The sequence below is a fragment of the Cygnus olor genome, chromosome 15, assembly GCF_009769625.2.
Source record: "Cygnus olor isolate bCygOlo1 chromosome 15, bCygOlo1.pri.v2, whole genome shotgun sequence".
Classification (NCBI taxonomy): domain Eukaryota; kingdom Metazoa; phylum Chordata; class Aves; order Anseriformes; family Anatidae; genus Cygnus; species Cygnus olor.
This window is the reverse complement of record NC_049183.1, coordinates 1,998,789-2,017,155: the sequence shown is the minus strand read 5'-3', so window position 1 is coordinate 2,017,155 and position 18,367 is coordinate 1,998,789. Positions and strand designations below refer to the sequence as shown.

The 18,367-nt window shown below is 41.4% G+C and overlaps 1 protein-coding gene across 33 annotated transcripts in view; it reads right to left on the bottom strand.

Annotated features, from left to right (window-relative positions):
- MAPK8IP3 (mitogen-activated protein kinase 8 interacting protein 3) overlaps positions 1-18,367 on the bottom strand; it is a 70,640-nt gene that overhangs the window by 35,824 nt on the left and 16,449 nt on the right. For 13 of the 33 annotated variants that reach the window (XM_040574146.1, XM_040574157.1, XM_040574147.1 and 10 more), the window contains exons 5-8: positions 13,615-13,638; positions 10,324-10,468; positions 5,472-5,718; positions 2,555-2,657 (exon numbers count right to left, since the gene is read on the bottom strand). In XM_040574146.1, coding sequence (XP_040430080.1) covers positions 2,555-2,657; positions 5,472-5,718; positions 10,324-10,468; positions 13,615-13,638 — 519 coding nt within the window. The other 20 variants (XM_040574170.1, XM_040574172.1, XM_040574176.1 and 17 more) reach the window with 9 other exon arrangements.

The window sequence follows — 18,367 nt, the reverse complement described above, 5'->3', positions numbered from 1 at the left end:
CTGTTCACCATAGGCTGACGCAGGGAAATTAGTAAGCAAAGAAAAAAACATATTTTATTTCCTATATCAAGTGCAAGTAGCTATCATGCACAACCTCAAAGCTTGCCTGGTTGATTCCTTTTTACATCATAAGAGTTGATGACAACTCGATATCTCACAGAAACCTTTCAATTCACAGCAGCTCTCAATTCTGACTTCTAACACTGTGCAATGATTCCCACACTCCTATCAACTTCAAAGCAACCTTCAAAGCAGGTAAGATAAGCAGATCAGATAAGGACTCAGATGCTGAAAATAGCAACGGTCTTCTTTTTTCTTTGCCAACTAGTAAGTGAAATCAGCCTAAAGGTTAGTTTCTTCTTTTGGTTTTAAGTGCACAAATGCTTCTTCCTATGTCAGCAAAATGTATTTCCTTAAAGGTAAATCAAAGTTAATGTTATCTAATCACATCATATGGTAGCACATTTCCACATCTTAGTGTCTTCTCTACCAAGAATCTTCTCATATTCTTTGCCAATCTCATGGCTTAAACAGAATACAACTGTTGCAGAAAGACACAGTAAGGAGGAGTGAGGCATCCTCTAGGATTGTCAGTGCTTACTGCAAAAAATGGGATTAAAGTGGGTATAGACACTTCTAAGTGCCCTGCCTTGTACAAGGGGAATCAGCCAATATGAAGTAAGGCTGTGCAATTTTTCCAGCAGTCTAACATAAAGGTCAGTACCAGTGGATATTATCTCAAGTCACGTGGCTTTGTTCTTAGCTAAATCAAGTCTCTGTGATCAAACATGGAGATTACAAATGTGTTGTGTTAGCTGTCTCTGATATTTGAGAGGTAAAACGTGTTGCAGATAAAAGGAAAAAAATAGAATTTTTAATTACAGAGCTACCCAGGAATCCGAGAACACTGAGGAATTACACAGTTGATGCAGTCTAACAGACAGTACAAGCGAAAAGAAGCAAACAGCATTCAAGGTCTGACTTGAAGACATAATTCAGCTTCAGCACTCCACTTGCTGAAACAATACATCTCTCAAAAGGATTCTGTTTTTAAAGCAGCAAGCACACTGTTCAGCAGCTCCAGAGTTATCTTGTGTCTCCTGCGGTTTTCTGCCTCTCTATGTGGATCAAAGATCAGTCTGCATGAAGAGCTTCCAGTGCAGCAATCCTCTCCACTCCTTTCTTTTCTTCATGTTCAAACCAATTATCAGTCTGATCACATCAGTCTCTTTTACTTTCCTCACACAGAGCTGTTTTGGCTACCTAGATTCCTCCTGCTGCTGACCCTAAAAATTGTCCATGTACCCTACATCTCCTAAGGGGAACTTAACTGTGTTTCACAGGTGAGAAAGGCATCTGTTATTGCTGCTCACATGCACTTTTAGAGGACTAGAAGAGGGTGCTCAACAAGTGCAATCCAGTCCAGATTTGGTCCGTGAGAAAAGTTTGCCTTAACTTTGTCAGGGTATTATTTTCTGCATACCTGCAAGAGTTGGGGGGTTATTTTTGCTGGTGTCCTGCTAAATTACCCACTGGACCAGGGTAAAATTAATGAACTCCATAAAATTAATCTCTAGACCTTCATAAAAATGAATCAAGGAACCTAGACTAGTAATTCTAGGTTAATGACGTCTCACAGAAACGTGGTGCCAAAATTAACAGCCTTTAGGGAGCCTCCCACTGAGCACAAAAAGGGTGGTAGACAGGAAGGATATCAGCATAGTAGTTTGGTAAAAGTTCACTAATTCAGAGGACTCTGTCAAGGTCCTGAGTGCACTGACGGTCCAAAATTGCTCTGACTAGCCTCACCTTAGACCTGAACACAGCCACCTTCTGTCCACTAGTCCAAGGGCTCCCTTTAAGCTCAGGCCTGTGCCTACTGTCCTTATCTAACCTATGCTGTAGGTGTACTTGTCTTCAGTCCCGTGTCCTGCTGCTCCTGGGTATCCCCTGCACCTAATTCATCCCATTCCTTTGTAGGGGACTGCTTATGAAGCCCGTTACCAGTGCCCTGCTCTGCTCTCCCTGCTCCAATCCTGCAGGACTGCACCACAGCCACTGCCCTGCTGGGGTCACTCTTGCTTGTCCTCCCTCACATCTCAGACCTGCTTTTCTTCCAACACTTAAAAAAAAAAAAAACACAAAAAAACTGAAAAAGTCCTGAGATTTAAAAACTGAATTCAGATCTGATCTCATTAGATGAATGCATCTTTTTCCTCACCTTGAAAACTTAAGCCTATGTCCCCTTTGCCTGTTTAAATGTTTTGTTGCTACGTTTCTCTGTGCTCCCTGACCCTACAAGGCAAACTAACCTGTCTCAAACAAACCTCATTCAGTTTGCTCAGATTGCACAGCTCCTTCCACAGATTACCAGCTGATATTTGCCTTCCCTGGACAACTCAAAGATAATCAAGACCCCTCACATTTGCACTAGGCAGAACATATGGATTTTCCTCAAATAGCTGTAACTTGAACTGTGTGAACCACGGCATCCATTCTTCACTCATCACAAAACCAAGCTAAAGAGCAAACAGCAAAAAGTCACAATCAGTACCTGTTACCAGTGCGTTCCAGGCGGGGATCTTGACACATATCCAGTTCTGGTGTAGAGTCTATGATGTCCTGAACATCGGACCACTCGTCACTGCTTCCCATACCTAAGGGAGACAATACATATGGTCTACAGTATCAGTGCTTCCGGAAGGCACTTTTGCAGCTTTGAATACCAAGGCTTCAAAACTTCATGGTTCCATGTACAAAGTGTTAAAATAGGAACAGAAAGCGGCTGATCACCTAGAGACAGAAATGCACCAGGACTGGGAAGGTGCCTTCATGATTCAGCACAGAAAGACCATTAGCATACCCTGTGCCACACTAGCTTGCCACCAATATCATTGGCCTGGATACGCATTAAAATGTAATAACCACAAGTACTTTATCCATTAAAATAACTTGCAAATAATCTTTTTATCTGTCAGTAAAAATTCTTCAATGACTATGCAGCTTTAGCCAAAATTGAAGAACAGAGTAACTTTTTCATATAGCTTCACAGAGATTACTCTAGTTATGAATCGGCACTGGCTTATTTTAATAGAAATAATTTGTCAAGACAAATTCTCAAGTCTACAACTAGTTTAGATACCCATTACAGTGAATTTTCACTTAGAAAACACATTGTCCAACATATGAAATCGTCTGTTTTCTGTATAATCTACAGCTTAAAGCCAATATTTGAAGAAGAAAATAAGAAAATAAAAATAAAAATAAAAAAAATAATCCTGTTGTCAAGTTACTCATATTAGAAACCAAAATGTTCAAAAACTCAGGCTTGCACCTATTCTAAAAAAAGCAATATAAATACAGTGGCTGTTTACACATGAAATTCCTGAAGGATTAAAGACCTCGTATGTAAACTATATTAGTCCCTTAACTGTTAGATGTGAAATCTTTAACCTTTCCAAACTTCCTCAGCAGCCAAATATACCAAGCCCATGACAACTTGACTGTTGATTTTACTGTTTTAGGCTGGCATTGTGGACTTGCTGGCAACAAATGTCATGTTGAAGCCAAAGCCCGATGTGTATTTGTTGACAAACTAGGCATCCATACACAAATGGTTCCCCACCTCACAGAAACAGACGATTCCTTCTCTTTATTTTATAACCTGGGAAGCTTTTCTGCAAATCCCTTTTTTGTAGGTTCTGCTCTTAGACATCTGCATCACTGACAGACATTTTAATTACAGATGAATAAAATACCTAATTAAAATTCAAGTATCTAAGTTTCTTCTCAGCATCGAGATATACTTCTGCATCACACGCGAAAAATAGCTGAAAGACTGAATATGCAGAGCACATAAGAAACATACACCTATCTGCCTTGAGCAGATTCCACAATATGATAATTTCAGCAAGAAAATTTAAACTTTCGTATACACATCCACTTTAGAGTTGCATGCATATAAAATAGACCTGACTTGGACCCAAAAAAGCTACTGATGGTAAATGACCATATAAGCACCAACTGCAAAATTAAGGATAATTATTTATAGTGAACTTGAACTACTGCCCTCTGAACTCTGAGAAATACTGTAGGACAAACTTGTCTCTGAAGAAAATTCAAACTCATCACTGGAAGAACTTTCTCTTTTCTTGTGTTTCTTGTTCTAGCTTATTCTTGTTAGGTACAATTCCTGGTTTCAGCCACCAAAGACATCCATACTCAATTTCTCTGTTACTAATGTTCATACTGACTTGCATTCGCCAGGATGCACAGGAAATGACAAGGAGGTTCTCCAGGAGAATACTATGGGAGGTTTAGGCTGGATATTAGGAAAAAAATTCTTCGCTGAAAGGGTTATGGAGTATTGGAAGAGGCTACCAAGGGATGTAGTTGATTCACCGTTCCTGGAGATCTTCAGAAAACATGTAGAGGTAGTGACATTGCTTAATGGTGGACTTGTTAGTACTAAGTTAAAGGTTGGCCCAGATGATCTTGGAGGTCTTTTCCAGCCTAAGTGATTCTATGATGCTAACATCAAAACCTATGTTCTTTCATATGCTCCTGCACAGACTTTCCTGTTCATTTTACAGTCCCTTTGTATTTAAGCTCATGATCTGCAAGAAACAGACAACTACTCATTTCTGAAGGTTACTGCAAGTCTAAATACAATACAAGCTGGGAGGTGCTCAGACACTACATTGGTACGGCTATATTGAACAGCACTGAAAGTGGCTTTTAGCATGTTATTACATCATTTTCTTTCTTTAAACAGTCTGGTGCTGAAGGCTTAGGTGATGGCTTTCTTCACGAGGAATAATTAATTAAGTTTATTGAAGCACTCCAGGAAGTGGGAAGAAAACAACTGAAACTTCCAAAGATTTCTTATATGAGAAACAGACTAAAAGAAAACAGCTTACTTAGCTTAGAAAAATGGCTAGATAGGGATATAATTGCTATTCTGAAATACATAAAACTGTAGGGTAAACACATAGAAGGGAAAATAATTAGTTAACCCAACTGATAATTTTGGCATATGAACAACTGGATGTAAAATACTTGTGAATATATCCAGAGAGAAAACTAAATGCAAGTTTTCAACTAGCATACTGATGAGGTCCAGAAACGGCGTTCCAAAAGCTCAGACTGAGATGGGACTTACCTGTTCCTGAAAGGGGTTCTATGACATGGATTAAAGCAACTGCAGGGAACTGAACTCAGTAATCCATTGTCATCCTGTGTATTTGTGAAACTATTTTTATTACTGACTTTTCAAAACTTGCAACTCAGAAAATAACTCACATCCAATTAGCGGACTCTCTACATATCTTTCTAAGTAAGCTTGTCTCAAATTCTATACCTATGAAGCTGATTACCCTTCAGTCTCCCAGCCTCTTCTTGTAACAGAGGGACACAAGCACTGTGAAGGCAATTACTTTAATGGCAAAATAAGCAAGCTCCAGCTTCCATACCTATGCTGACATTCCTCATCTCCTGCGTAACCTGGACTTCCATGTTCCGACTGTTCCGCTTTTCTCGTGTCCTCTTGTTGCCCTTGGTTGTGCCATTGTATTCGCTGACGGGTTGGACGCTCTCATTCAGGGGCGTGACAGCAGCAGAGGGCACAGATGATGTAGGAGTGTTGGACTTGGTTCCTGTGGTGCTCGGTGTGGCAGCTGCCGAGGACTGCCCAGATTCAGACATTTCATCTTGGGGGCACTACAGAAATTCCAGGGCAGGGAAAGAATAAAAAGGGAAAAGCACAGGTAGATATTTCAATTAATCTCCTATTTGTTGGAATATGGCTGCCTTAAAGCATTATGGAAAGTGAGTCTTGCTCACTGTACCAACTAAACGTCCAGCATTCTCTGGTGACACATGGCACTGCAACCAAAATGAAGCAGTGAGTTCTCATGCTGAACTCAGGAAGCAAATCCTACCTGTGAAAGGACTGATATCCTTCTTCTTTTACCATTTAAGACTGGTCTTCACAAGTCTCATCAGTATGTGACCTCTTCATCATGCACCTCAAGGAAGGTTGCTTTATCATAACTGAAAAAGCACCTGCAACTGCCACTGGCTATTGTGGAAGCTGAAGGCCTTTGGCACTTGCAGTAAGCCAGGCCAGCGTTTCCCAAGACTGGAAGGCAACATGGACATTGCTTGGGAAAGATCTGAAGTGACCTCTTAGATGATCTGGAAGCTGTCATTACAGTAAGCCACTGACACAACCAGGATGAGAATCTCTAGTGTTGAGACAACGCCAAAGTATTTTTGATGCTAGACTGCAGAAACAAAGTGGATACCAAGCTGGGATAGTCTGACTTTATTAGTGGGGGAAGACCTATGTCCCCACATCACATTATGCGGAAGCTAGCCAAGCATGCCTTCAGCTTGACAACACAATAGAAACAGATGTGGTCTCCCCAGTTACAAATGACAAGACAGGATCCAGGAATTCAAAAATCAAAAGCTGACAAATTAACATAGGAGATGGATTTCCAGTGTGAAATGTGCACAAATGGGTCTCATCTTTACAAACATTACAGCCCCATTTCTTGTATAACACCTCTTGAAAAACATGGGAGACTTAAGGCTCTGTGAGGATTTTATACTGTGCCCCTTGTTTGTCAATTAAAGCAGCACTGCTTCAAAGTCAGCCAATTAATGTCTTAACCAATGCAGTGATCATTCCCAGAACCCAATGAGATCTCCCCATTCTTCACGGTAGCCTGCTCTAATTACTGCCTGCAGGGAGATGACAAAATTAATTTTGAAAGTTATACGTGATAATGAATTGCAACTGAGTGCAGTGACATTCAGTATCTGCACACCCAGACTCAGCTATAATCTGTATGGCTTGTCTCTCCCCTCCTGTGCAACTACAAGAAAGATTCTGGCTCTGCTCAGAAGCTGCTTCAAGGCCTCCCAAACCTTGGAGCTGTGATGCTTCACTCATTTGTAAGTCTCGTTCTACTGTTCTAATAGTAACTGAACAATATGACCAAAAAAAAAAAAATCAAATTCAAAATGGGATGAGAGAGGTCTGAAATAAATTAACCCTTTGCAGCCTTTTTTTTTTTTTTTTTTTTTAAATCTGGAATCTTATTAACATCTTCCTTTACAGACTGGCCTCTGTATGCTTATCTTAAAATAGCCTGCTATACATTGTACTGTAGAGGATTTACATTGCATTTGCACACTTGTATCAGAAATTAAGGCTTTTTAAAAAATACGCTACCATTGAATACTATCCATGTTTTGTTTGGTTTCTGTACTGTCAGTCTGAATAGCACCCATATTCCCACATGGACGTTCAAATTGTCTCCCTGCACATTTGCTGATTTTACTATCAAAACTGAGATTGAGACACTTTACTTAGGCTGCTACAGGTGGAAACTACACTTCCCACATGTACTTCATATTCTTGTTTTGTGAGTTACTTTTCTAATATGTAAAGAAAATAATAGCAAACTTGATTTTTAAGAAAAAATACGATCCAGTAAGGCTTATAATACTTCAACTGCAATTTGCCTGTTGTGCTTTCTACTGTACAAAGGGACAACGAGTACCACGTGTAAACTGTGATCATAAAACCTCTTTCCCCCCCCCAAAACAAAACTTCTTTTGGGTGAATGGATTCAGAGATCTCCTTGTACGCACTGTAAGTCTGTAAGCATAACCTAAGTCCTTGAGGATCTTAGCACTGTAGAAGAGACATCGAGATGGGTCAACATGTCATTCCTTGATTTTCGGAACTAGATGTCATTCAGAAATCCTACACCATTATTGTCTGCCTTTCATTTATTTTTGGTTATACATCTGAATTTTATATTTATCTAAAGTATGTTCTTTATCAGCCTACCAGCCTGCCCTGGAGAAATTCATCTCAAATGTAAACACTACAAAGACACTCCTCTTCACAGTCCAGAAGGTCTATTAAACTTCACTGGTATCTTCCTTCTATTGTTCCGATTGCTCCATTAATGCTAAATATTCCACTAACTATACAGGTCTCCTCTACAGCCTAGGAGGCATTCTCCATAACCCATAGCTCACACAAAGAATACTCTCCACAACCACCACTTACCTACAGCCATACCTGTCAACCTCCTAAACATCAAATGTGTAGTAGTGACCTCCAAAATGCATTGCAAAGGCCCAACATTCATAGCAGTCATATGTCACCATGAGTAGCCACAATTGTATGGTTATAACACTGAAAGCACAGTACATAAAAACAAAAACGTTAAGGACTTTCAACTCCAAATTATTATATAAAATAAAAGTACAACTGAATCTAAAAGTAAAGTAATAAAAACAGCAGCTTGAACAAAATAGTAATAAAAAGTAGAAAAGGACACTTAAAACATAAGTACAGTATGGCCCCATGAAATAGAAAAACTAGTCAGAAGAGTCAGGATATACGTATTGGGAAGGTGAGTTACACGTGTGCAGTCAATGTCAACAAAATATCAGAGCAGCTGAAGAAGAGGCAAGGAGTATATGAGCACTACTGCTGAGATTTCAGTCATGTAGAATAGTTGAGAAATAGCACTTCAGTCAGAGTAAGTAGCTTGCACAAGAAAAATACTCCATTCCAAATTGCAAATCTAGCACGTCAGTTAATCACTCCCTTTAATTATTCACAGGTTTGTTCCATACTCTTAGGAAATCCACCATAACGCATTAACCATCCAAGTCTTCCATAGCCCAAGCTCTCTATCTGCAAACTATCAGCTGTCCTCCTTAAGACCTCCTGATTTTTTTTAACAAGCACCAAAACAAACCCCAGCACTACCCATCAGACACATGTAGTATCTGACTTGAGTAGCACAGTACTACCTCTGCACAATGTTTTCTTGTAACCAGAAATTGACTTTTTGTCTGACACCACCAAGAATAAATTACTAAATGATCAGATCAGTAACCCTCCATTACCTGAACTTGGAAATCAAAGCTTACAATTTATTTGCATTCCTGTTGTATTCTCCTGCAATGGAGGTGCTGAGTTATCAATGAGATCCACTCAACCCTCACTAAAAAGCTTTCAGAAGCTCTGCAACGGCATGGCTTAAAGAATTATGCCTTCAGAAGTCTGGAAGGTGGATCTAACCCCAGCTTCCTACCAACTCTCCTCTAAAAACTTACGCCTGCCACACATGCCTGATCAATAGAGAGCTCAAGAGCATGTTCACATCATAGTGTACAGCACTGACTGGAGACCCCAAGGAACAGACTCCTTCCAGAACTAGAAGTATGGTCTCTGTACATTTTGGTTGCTGTGTGCATCCCTGCAGCAGTGCTGTGTTGGCACAGCACTAATCTGTCTGCAGTAACACATTCATACCATATCTTCATTTCCTCATCCTTGATTATGCTATTGCTCCATGGCAATGCTATTAATTACAGGTAAAGTCTTCAGAAATGACTGTAGAACCTGACAAGCACTCTGCAAATTGCTATATTTCCCAAGTCTCTGTGCCTTTAACACTACAGCAAGGGTTAGGTTTCAAGTCCCCATCCTATCCAAAGATCTTGATTTTGGATTTCCAACTTCTGCAACGGCAGAAGCTTGACACAGTGCCAAGCTCTGTGCTGTGCTGCGCCTGGCTACTTTCCATAGCCTGTGTAAAAAAAAAAAAAAAAAAGGAAGTTGCTGCTTTGTGTTCTATGGAACTGAATTTGTCAGAATTTCTTGAGCTATGCATCAAGGAGGCCACTTGGATGTAGACAATGTAAGTCTAGAGCAACGGACTAGATGTGTGAGAAACTGAAGAGCTTTAAGCACAGTGCAGGACCTGGGCATACAGAGAGATTTAGTATCCCTTTTTACCAAACACAGGAAGGCCAGAACAGCGATAAGTCAAAAAGAACAAACAATGAAGAGCAAGTGCAACCCAGTCCCTGGCCCCAGCTGAGGTACAAAAGCACTGTCCTTACTGAGGGGGAGAGAAGGGTCAGGTTCCATCATTTCCTCTCCCAAATAAGACAAAAAAGGTGAAGGATTTATCTTCCCTAAATTACTGACTGCCTCCCCACACATTCCTTTCAACTTCGGGCCAGCCAAGTAAAGGAGATTAATACTGATGCAAGGAGTAAAAAGAAGCATGAGGAGCTGTATTAAATCCCTCCCATACTGTATGCCAGATGTGTGAAAGGATATCCTCCCACCTACAGTACAGCTACCACCGGAGTAAATGCACAGCAGGAAGAGGCTGCAAAGGGTTATGGACACAGATTTATCTCCACCTTAATGAAAACATGGGATGCTATTGACAGTGGAAGAGTGGGAAACCCTTGCTCCGTGATGGTCTATAAAACCTTGTAGCTGGAGTTGGACTGCAGCTGGCCGAGGTCACTCAGGTGCCAGTGGTCCAGTGTTGGGACGATCTTGGCCCCTATCTGCCCACGTACCATGCCATCCGCGAGGGGGAAGACATTCAGAGAGTTAGGACGTTCCTTCCTGCTAAACAGAGAAACAGAGAGAAAGGGAAAGCCAATCTGTTAGCTGTTTACAAGGGTCTTACACAAAAGAAACAGCACACCAGCTTATGTGAAATATTCATCATTAGAAACTGAGTTGCACTCCTCACTTAGCAGCTGTGTGGATTGCCAACCCCACACCTCCAAAGGGTTGTCTGTTCAGACCCAGGGTGTCTATTGGTAGAGCCATGCATCTTCCTGGGGAGAGTCTAAGAAGGCAGAGGCGTTCAAGTGACCAAAACAGACAAAAACAACTTCACTATCAGTATAAAATATTGTGGGGAAATGAAAAATGCAGAGAACTGAGCTGATTTAAGCCAGTGTATCCTCTGAGAAATGGAGGTGCTGTGGGCTACAGCAGACAACTCCCACAAAAAAAAAAAAAAAAGGAAGATCCCAAAGATTCTAGAGATGCCATCACTGAAACAGGAAAGAGGCTTAAGTGAGTCACCTACATGCCACTTTGTACATTCCACCCCAAATCTGATTTGCACCAACAGCAGAAATCAGTGGTTTTTGGATCACTTCCAATATTAAGCAAGAAAAGTAATACTTGTACTCTCCGATCCCCTCTCCATATCCAATTATAGCTCACTGAAAATTCAGAATTTAAAAGGAGTTATAAATGAATGCATCATTCATATGGCCAGATGTCTGTAACTGCATTCTCTTCAGCCCTCTCCTTTATTGCAAATGCAGGTGATTAGCTAGCTTGGATTTGATTCTGAATATACAAGCTGGTACACATTTTGAGACCAAGTTCTAGTGGGAGAAAACGTAGAGCAAGCAGTAGAGGTGGAAAAGGCTGAAGCAGCATGCTGAAACCAGCATCCACTTTCATGCCAGAGGAGCAGGACTGCAGGGACAGACCACAGCTCCACTTAGTGCATCTCCCCAGCAGCCTCTGCTAGCTGGACTCCAGTGGCCTTTGAGATGAACTGAGCTGATCCTGTGTGACATTAACCCACAAAGAGTTTAAGTAATGGTATGTCACCTACTCCTGGATAGGACTATTCACACTTCACTGCACGTTTCTGCTTTCTGGTGCAGAGAGTGATGAAATCTGCCATTCTGTACACCAGCATTAATAACAACAGACCTTCATGTACCTTTCTTTAATGATACTCAGCACTGGTTTAAATTGCTATGCAAAAAATGTTTGGCTGTGCATAAGGTGGTCAGCTCGAACTGCCCAACAGACCAATGTTAAGACTTGGAAATCAAAGAAGGAAGGTGTCTAATCAGCATTAACATTCCAGAAACAGGGCATCAGTGAGCATCTCCTCAAAAGACACAGACGTGCTCCCCTTCTCCATCAGGCTCCAAGCCAACCCTGTGCAGTGGTGTTCCTGGACACAAATAATTTTTGCTAAGACTCAGCTAAGCTACCCCCACAACCACTTCATCACAGGGTGGGACGGGATGACTTCCGGAGCTCCCTTCCAACCCAGCCTGGTCTGTGATTGTGATCTGTGACTGTGGACAAAAGGACTGCAGCAGCACCTAAGGCCGCCCCAGGGCTTACTCAAACACGCTGACACAGGGGCTGGGGCACAAGCCAGCTCATTTATGAAGAAAGAAAGTGAAATGTCTAACAGAATAGACATTTGTGGAGAATGCAAATAGCCCAGCCTTTCCATTCTCAGCAACACAGCGTGCTGCTCCCTTGCGCCAGTGCAGCTCCTGCTGAGGAGTAACTGCTTGCTGTGGCCCATCTTGGAAGGGCAGAGAAGGAAGAAAGGTGTTTTCAGTGTGGTCCAGAAAGGATATTTGGGATGCACTTTTCCTAAGAATCTCCATTTTCTCCTGAAAATCCTGAAGATTCATATACGGAAGTTTCATAGATAAACCCTCTTACAACAGCAGCACATGTATGTGAATTTTAAAGGAACACAGATCACAGACACTATCTGATTGTATTTACTTTTGCTTATAGAGAACACACTCTATTGCAGTTTGCCCAAATACTGATTTATCACCTCCATCCTGCCAGTTACACCTGCTCCTAATAAGTCAGGATGCCAGATTTGTGACAAATCCCAAATCCCAAACACATGCTGACACAGATATTGAATTATACTTCCTCTTCAGGTAAGCTCTACTAGATTTCTTTTGTGAGCCCACAGCTTGTTTCTAGATTCTTATGAAAACACATTTAACATGCTAGGAAATGTAGCACCACACTGAATGTACGCTGATCATATGAACTTTATTATCCATGCTAAACAAAGAACAGAGGTGCAAAGTCCCAGCAGCAGCAGAAGCTGTAGGATCTTCAGGAAGGTATTTTAATGTAGACTGTTAGGAAAACTGCATTCAGAATTTCCTTTCTGAATTTCTTTGGAAACACTTTCCAGCCTCTTCTGCATCTCCCAGAGAAGAGCAAAAACAGCTAACTTAAGCTTTGCAGTACTGGCGCTGACTTTATCAGTCTTCAAAGAAGTTTAGAGTATCCTCAAGGTTGGTATAAATTTTGAGTGCTCACTACAGTCCTTTGTAGTTACCTTCACACACCTAAGCCTTTCTGGTACAGGGGGACTCAACACTTGGTTAGTTCCACTTCATGTTACAAGGTAAACAGCAAACACCTCTATAGAGGTTTGCAGTAGCGAAAACCTGGGTCAGAATGCTCTTTCAGTAACATCCTACAGCTTATAAAACTTAACAAAACTAAGTTTGTCAACATTTAAAAATGAGAACTGCCCTCTTTGTAGGCTAAGGGGGCGCAGAACTCACTACCTAGCCCAAAGTCAGATGTGCTTTCTGAGAGTTACTAATGACATACATTTTCTGCCCTGCTTAGAAAATATGCGTATTTTGTACTCTTTCAATTTCAAAATAAGGGAGAAAAGAAAGCTTTTTCAAAATTCTGGGAAGTGAAGTGTAAATATCCCAACACACAGGGCTGATCCTGTTTTGGGACAAGCTTCTTCCTGATGTGGCAGCTTGTTGCCCTCCCTTTGCATCAGTTAAGGGAAGTGGCACACCTGAGCAAGTCTAATGCAAATGTCAGTAAACAGAGAGGGCAAACAGGCCTGAACAGTACATTTCCAGCATCACACCATTGCCACTCAACAGCAACCTCCAAAACCATGATTAACAGAATTAAGGTGCAACAACAGGATTTACCTTTTCCTCCATGACTGGCGATGACTGCAGTGACAAACATAACAGCCAACACAGAGCAGCAATCACACAAAAAGCAAGACAAAAAGAAAGAAAAACAACTATTAGAGAACAAAGGTCATGCAAACATGCAGCCCTACAAGAGACAGTGTAAAGAGACAGTGTATGCATGCGCCCTAAATCGCACTATGTGAAAGTGTACAACATACTCTTTACCCCTCTCAGATGGCAGTAAATACCCCAGAAGTTCTCACACAAACTTCTCTCACGTGACAGACAAACACACTTTGGGTATGTATGGTCTTATGCAAATATGCACCTTCAGAGCCTACCACACAAAACACACCCAAACACGTTCATGAATGAAAATAGGAAATGATACCTGTATCTTCCCTAAAACATCAGTGCACCGACAAACACAAATGGTGGTGTTCGTCCACACACAGCTGTGCGGTGACGCAAAAACACACATCTTTAAATGCTTGTGCCCAACAGGTAAACGCAGCACATGCTTGAACAGTGCAAAGCTTGAAATGAAGGAAAAAGTCCCACTTCCCACTGGTTGTTCCTACAAACTCAGATAAAGGCCTGTCAGGGACTTTCACAGAAATAGTGTTTCTTTTTTTTTTTTTTTTTCCCTCTTCCAAGAGACTAGCAATATGCCACACTTCAAAGCATTCATCCAATACAAAGAAGCAATTCCTGAAAATTCTTAAAAATGAAAGTTTTGCCCTTCAAGCCCTTAGAATGGTGGCCCTGCAGGTATAACCAACAACGCTGTTCACTATCCGTCTCTTTCACTGAACGATGACATAAAGTCACGATTAATTTTAGCTTATTTGAAAATTCGGGAAGGGAAATCTCATTAAAACCAATTTCTACTGTGTACTCCAATCCAAACTTGGCAGGTGCATACGCATAGCACCTGTTAAAGGAGGGATGCCCTGAGCATGCTTTTGCCTACAGCACCTTTAGATTTTATCATCTAAGTAATTGCACAGATATATTCTTATTTACAGAAGGATAAGTGGGAAGGGAAACAAGCCTAACATACTCATACCATTACAGTTGTGACCAGGATCGGACTGGGGCAGATGAAAAGGAAAAAAGTAGTCTGATGAGGATGTTTTCATGAACATCTGCTCTCACACTCAGAAGAACACCTACAAACTACTAGTTCTTTTTATACCATGTCTCCTCTTTCTAGAAGAGAAAGAGAAGAGACCCATCATATCCATCTCTTTTACCTAGAGAGGGTACCGTTTATCTTTTGATATTTTTCCTCTATAGATTTTTATATTTTGGACAGTTCATTTGGATGTAGGGTAAGCATAATCTGCAATCAGGCAATGGCTAGGATGCCAGACACCAAACACTGTCTTCTGTAATTGCTTTTATTCTTCTAAGCCATTCTCTGTTGGGACGCTGATTTATTGTTTTGCAGAAAACATAGCACTGAGAACTTACTATTCAGACCACTTAATAACTACCACAACCTTTATTTACTCCTCTCTAGAAGGAATACTGTAAGATCTTATTTTCTGAAAGGACTATTTGATCCTCAGAAGAAGAAGGATAATTAACTGTGGCTTTCCATCCTTTACGTACATACTGTAAAAAGGCTTTGGTAGTCTTACAAATGAGATGATAAATACCTTATCAACCAAATAAATGAAGCATCTCTTTTTGAGATACCAATATATTCCCGCTGCAAGTTATTCTTGCAGCCAAGGCTACAAAAGTATCTTTAATTATTACCGAAGGTAATGAAGTAACACTACTCACTGTTGTTTGTTTTTGTTTTCCCCTGGGGGAGCTTGAGTCATGCAGCAGTTGTTTCTGACTTAAGTACTACTGTCATTTTAGAAAAACAGATCCAGAGAGAAGGCATGTGCAGCTGACCAAATCTGAAGTTTTGAAATGCTTGGGATTTCCATGACTATGGTAAGAGCTCATCCAGACCAGAATGCTCCTGGTCCAATTCCTTATAGATCTGATTGAGAACTGCACTGTAAATCAGAAAGCACATGTAGGAGAAAAACTAGATAAGCCAGTCTGCCTTTCAAGTTGAGGTGAAAGCTGTTTAAAACCGTGATCTTGCTCCCCCTGAGATGTTGCTGAGTCTTCTCTGTCTAGTGGATGGCAGGGGAGCTGTGCTTCTCTGCACAACAAAAGAAACAGGAGCATATGTGGACACTTTACTTCCAGCTACATTGTGCCATGTCTGCTCATCAGCTCACAGCACACCCAGTCCCCACCTGAGACACGGAAACAGTAGCAAGATACAAATGCGGACATCAGCACAGCTGTTCTTCCTGTAAAATGTCCATGAATTTCAGATGGGAGAGCTCAGCTGGACTGACAATGTGAGAAACAATCAGCAGCCAGTAACACAGGCTCAAGCGAGGATCTCAGGGAAGAAGCATTTTTATTTGCAATTGTAATGGCAGGTGTCCTGCAAGGAGGAGCGTGCTGCAGAAATGTATCATAACCTTGTATCCCCTATTACCTGAAGCTTGATTCCTCCCATTTCCTCACTGGCGGAGTACTACAACATACTAGATGCTTTTTACTGTGCCATGTGTATACAATTTTATTTGACCAACCTTTAATTTTTCCTTTCTCCCTTTTTTTCTTCTCTCATAACTGGAGGGGCCTGTGATTTTTTGGTTTTGCTGATTTTGCAACTGCTTGTTTTTCTTTGCTATCCTCCCTATTTTGGAACAGTGGGACCTTCCACTGTCCCCTTATGTGCTTAACACCCTGGCCACACACTGTTATGCCTGCACAATCACTTTCGAATATGCAAGGTTAGTGGAATTTTCCACTGCAAAAACACAACTTTAATTCTCACAACAAGACTTAGCCTACCCTGTTTATCCTCTACCATGGAGTGTCTAAGAGCTTGTGTAAAGTCATCTGACAGCAAAGGCATGCAGTACAGCAGAAGCCTCAAATATGTATGTTTTTGCAGTTATTGAGCCCACTTTCCTTCTGCATCCTACCTTCCTTCCAACAATAGGTCTATGGAAAGCTTTGTGCCATATTTTCCACATATGCAATGATGTTACACTGCCAAAAGTTGTGAACAAAACTGTTAACGCCATCAACCCTGTGTGCACACCACAGAATCGTCTAGGTTGGAAGAGACCTCCAAGATCACCCAGTCCAACCTCTGACCTAACACTAACAAGTCCTCCACTAAACCATATCACTAAGCTCTACACCTAGATGTCTTTTAAAGACCTCCAGGGATGGTGACTCAACCACTTCCCTGGGCAGCCCATTCCAATGCCTAACAACCCTTTCAGTAAAGAAGTTCTTCACAATATCCAACCTAAACCTCCCCTGGCACAACTTTAGCCCATTCCCCCTCGTCCTGTCACCAAGCACATGGGAGAATAGACCAACAATACTACCAGTACAGAACCAGAGGATAAGTCTCCCAGCCCAGCAGGATGTCCCACCTTCCATTCATACCCACCACTCTGGCAGAAAACAGAGTGCTAGCTGGGGAAGGAATATCAAGGCTGCAGTGAACCTGGTAGGAGTCTCAAGCTATTTAACAAACATTCTAAAAATTCATGTTTTTTACTACTCCCTTTTTGCATCCTTCAAACCTCTTTCATGGGGAGAAGGAGGGGGTTGTCTCTTTTTCTCTCCCTTTTTCATTCTTACAATACACAATCAAAATTTTGGCAGTTTGAATTCAGCCTTCTCCACAGCCGTCCAATCCAGCAAAAGGAAGGCACTACTTCCAGGGTACTTGTATTTCTTAAGCCAAGGCCTGAAATTTCCTTTCTTCTTCATTACCTCAAACCCATCTGACATTTATTCTTACTATCTTTCTTCATTAGTGATTTTCCTCTTTCTTCACATCCAAATTCTGCTTACTGCTCCTCTCTCACATTTCATTATGCCTAAACAGATGATACCATTTCCCTTTCAAAAATGTTCATGACTTTCTGTTTATCAATTTTCCTAGTATTGTCATATCCATGTCTTCTCCCAGGTTGTCCTTTGTGTATAGTCTGACATGCTGTACCTTTTCTTACCCTAATGCTTTCCAAAGATTTGGTTTTTGAGTGAAGTACAGCAGTATTAACCAAATGAAGTACGCAGGTATTAAGAAAGACCAGTCAGACATATTTCGTAAGACACAAGAGACGACACACCTAGCAGGCAGTCTTTTTTGAGTACTCCTATGCAGCTGGTACTGCGTCTGTATATTTTTTAGACCAAAGGCTGTCACAGCTTGTGCCTAGTATATCTATGAAACCTTTTAATATTCCTCAGGGCCAGAAGAAATTGAAGAATTAAAAAAGAACAGGTAAGGACAATAAAAATATTTGTTTGAAAGATTAAGTCTTCTCAGGCCTGTCCTGGTCCCTCTGGATGGCACCCTTCCCTTTAGCGTGTCCAACCCCACCACACAGCTTGGTGTCATCGGCAAACTTGCCAAGGGTGTACTCAATTTCACTCTCCATGTCACCGACAAAGACGTTCAACAGCGCCGGTCCCAGTACTGACCCCTGAGGAACACCACTCGTCACTGGTCTCCACCTGGACATTGAAGCCCTTGACCACAACTCCGAGTGCGACCACCCAGCCAACTCCTTACCCACCGAGCGGTCCGTCCGTCACATCCATCTCTCTCCAATTTCCAGACAAGGATATCATGCAGGACGGTGTCAAGTGCTTTGCGCAAGTCCAGGCAGATGACGCCAGCTGCTCTTCCCCTAGCCAACAATGCTCT